Consider the following 2009-nt stretch of genomic DNA (forward strand, 5'->3'; position numbering starts at 1 on the left):
TTATTCAGAGGCGGATCGATTGAGCGAATACTGTACGCAAGAGTTTGCTCTGACTAGGTAGACCGTTGGAAAGGCTCTGTTGGCTCCGAAGCTGTAGAGATGACGTCGCGGGGCCTGAGGATTTGTTTCCTTCTATGTCACATTGCTAAATCATTTTTTCCCACTAGGCAAGGTTGTCTGTATGGGTTGGTGATGGTGAGAATGCCACATCTACCCCCTTTTCTGAGCGTTCGTCGGTGGAGTGAACGCCACTTTTTTGGGAAAAATGCCGCGTCACCTCGGGCACGACTGCTGCTGAGATCCCTTATCTTGCTGTGCTGCTGTTTGCTGCTCGTTTGACAGGTGTGCTGGTTTTAGTAGATCAATGGACACATTTCTTTCTTCGCCGTCCATCAGTATCCTATAGACTCGGTCAGATGTGGCGTGTCACATTGTAGGATTCTCTGTAGGGTGGCTCAAGCCGGGCTCTGACGTGATCGCACCTCAGGAAGTCGTAAGTGCATGTAGACATGCATTTGTAGACACTGCTGATACTGGCGCTACGCTTTTCATGTGCTCTCTGTGCTGCCTCACAAACGTCTGAGGTGTGTCCGCCGAGAGGTCCTGGTGCACAAAGATTTCGCCTGAAACTCTTAGCGTTGCGCCGTACAGCATTTTGGCTAGAGATGCACATAAATCTTCCTTGTAGACCGTCCTGAGCTCCGAAAGCCCCGAGAGCAATACATGGATCCTTGGGTTGTGCGGTTTGCACATGAGTGACGCCTTGAGGGCCCTGTGCCATCTCTCAACTATGCCGTTCGATTCCACGTGGTACGGTGTGGTTCTGACTTTGTTTGTACCCAAATATCTGGCGATTGCCTTGAAAAGTGGTGCCTCAAACTGAGGATCTTGGTCGTTCGTTATAAAAAGAGGTGAGCCGTAGTGAGAAATCCAGTGATTGTACAGTTCCCAGGCTATCGTCTCTGCAGCGCAGTCCCGTAGTGGCATGGCCTTTGGCCATCGTGAGAAGCGGTCAATCAATTTCAAACAGTAGCGGTATCCATCTGCTCGAGGCATAATGATGATGTCCAGATTTATGTGATTGAAGCGTGAGTCGGGGACTTAAATTCCTTGGGGTTTGACTATATTGTGCTTGTGCACTTTGGCTCGGTAACAAGCCAGACACTGCTTGGCCCACATCACTACATCTTTTTTTATGTTTGGCCATACACATTTCTCCTTGAGGATCTTGGTTGTTGCTCGTATGCTGGCGTGTGACAGTCCGTGGACCGTATCAAACGCCATTTTCTTGAATTCTGGTGGCAGGTATGGCCTCACCGTGTTGTCGTTTATCTCGCAGTAAAGCTCATGGCCATCTATTTTCAAAAGTTGAAGATTAGGCAAGGACTGTTATTTTACCTGGTTTAGAGTGTTGTTCTAGCTTTGCGCTTTGCTGCTCGTTTCCGCATCAAGTAGCATTGCCATGTTTATTGTCTCGATTCTCGAAAGTGCATCAGCTACTTTGTTACTGTCACCAGACACGTATACTATGTCAACTAAAAACTGTGAAATGAAGTCCAATTGTCTCAGTTGGCATGGCGAGGCTTTTTCTGGCTTTCGCCTCAAAGCATAGGTGATGGGCTTGTGATCGGTCTTGATAGTAAACTAGCGGCAATCCAGGTAGTTTATAAAATGTTTAATAGCTTCAAATATTGCCAGTAATTCCCTATCATAGGCACTATATTTTCTTTCCGTTTCGGTAAGTTTTCTTGAAAAAAATCCTATGGGTCTCCATGAGTTCTGAACACATTGCTCCAAGGCAGCTCGTATTGCGGTATCCGATGCGTCAGTGACAAGCACCAATGGCGCCGTTGGCGAGAGGTAAGTGACCAGAGTCGCCGAGGCCAGAGTTTCCTTGAGTTTCGTGGAAGCTTCCTCCGAAGAGCCTTTGCTCCCTTCATATATTCATTCAGTGGAAGTGAAGTGCTCCCTTCATATATTCATTCAGTGGCGCCTGGAGGTGAGTTACT

General features: G+C 47.6%; 1 protein-coding gene across 1 annotated transcript; it reads right to left on the reverse strand.

Moving 5' to 3' along the window:
* Positions 1-273: 273 nt before the first annotated feature.
* Positions 274-1056, reverse strand: LOC149373291 (uncharacterized). Its single transcript, XM_089597524.1, has 2 exons — positions 578-1056; positions 274-400 (listed from the first exon to the last, which is right to left on the reverse strand). Exons 1-2 carry the CDS (start codon positions 1054-1056, stop codon positions 274-276), a joined length of 606 nt encoding a protein of 201 aa, XP_089453650.1.
* Between the last annotated feature and the right edge of the window lie 953 nt (positions 1057-2009).

Source organism: Copidosoma floridanum, unplaced genomic scaffold (assembly GCF_036245765.1).
Source record: "Copidosoma floridanum isolate Cflo_tuat_1 unplaced genomic scaffold, Cflo_Japanese_pri ptg000033l, whole genome shotgun sequence".
NCBI lineage: Eukaryota > Metazoa > Arthropoda > Insecta > Hymenoptera > Encyrtidae > Copidosoma > Copidosoma floridanum.

Excerpts from the sequence above, each read along its gene's own strand:
- LOC149373291 (XM_089597524.1), bottom strand. The coding sequence starts at position 1,056 with ATGCCTCGAGCAGATGGATACCGCTACTGTTTGAAATTGATTGACCGC. Across the intron at positions 401-577 it reads TCGGCGGACACACCTCAGAC|GATACTGATGGACGGCGAAG; the intron begins GTTTGTGAGGCA and ends CCGAGTCTATAG.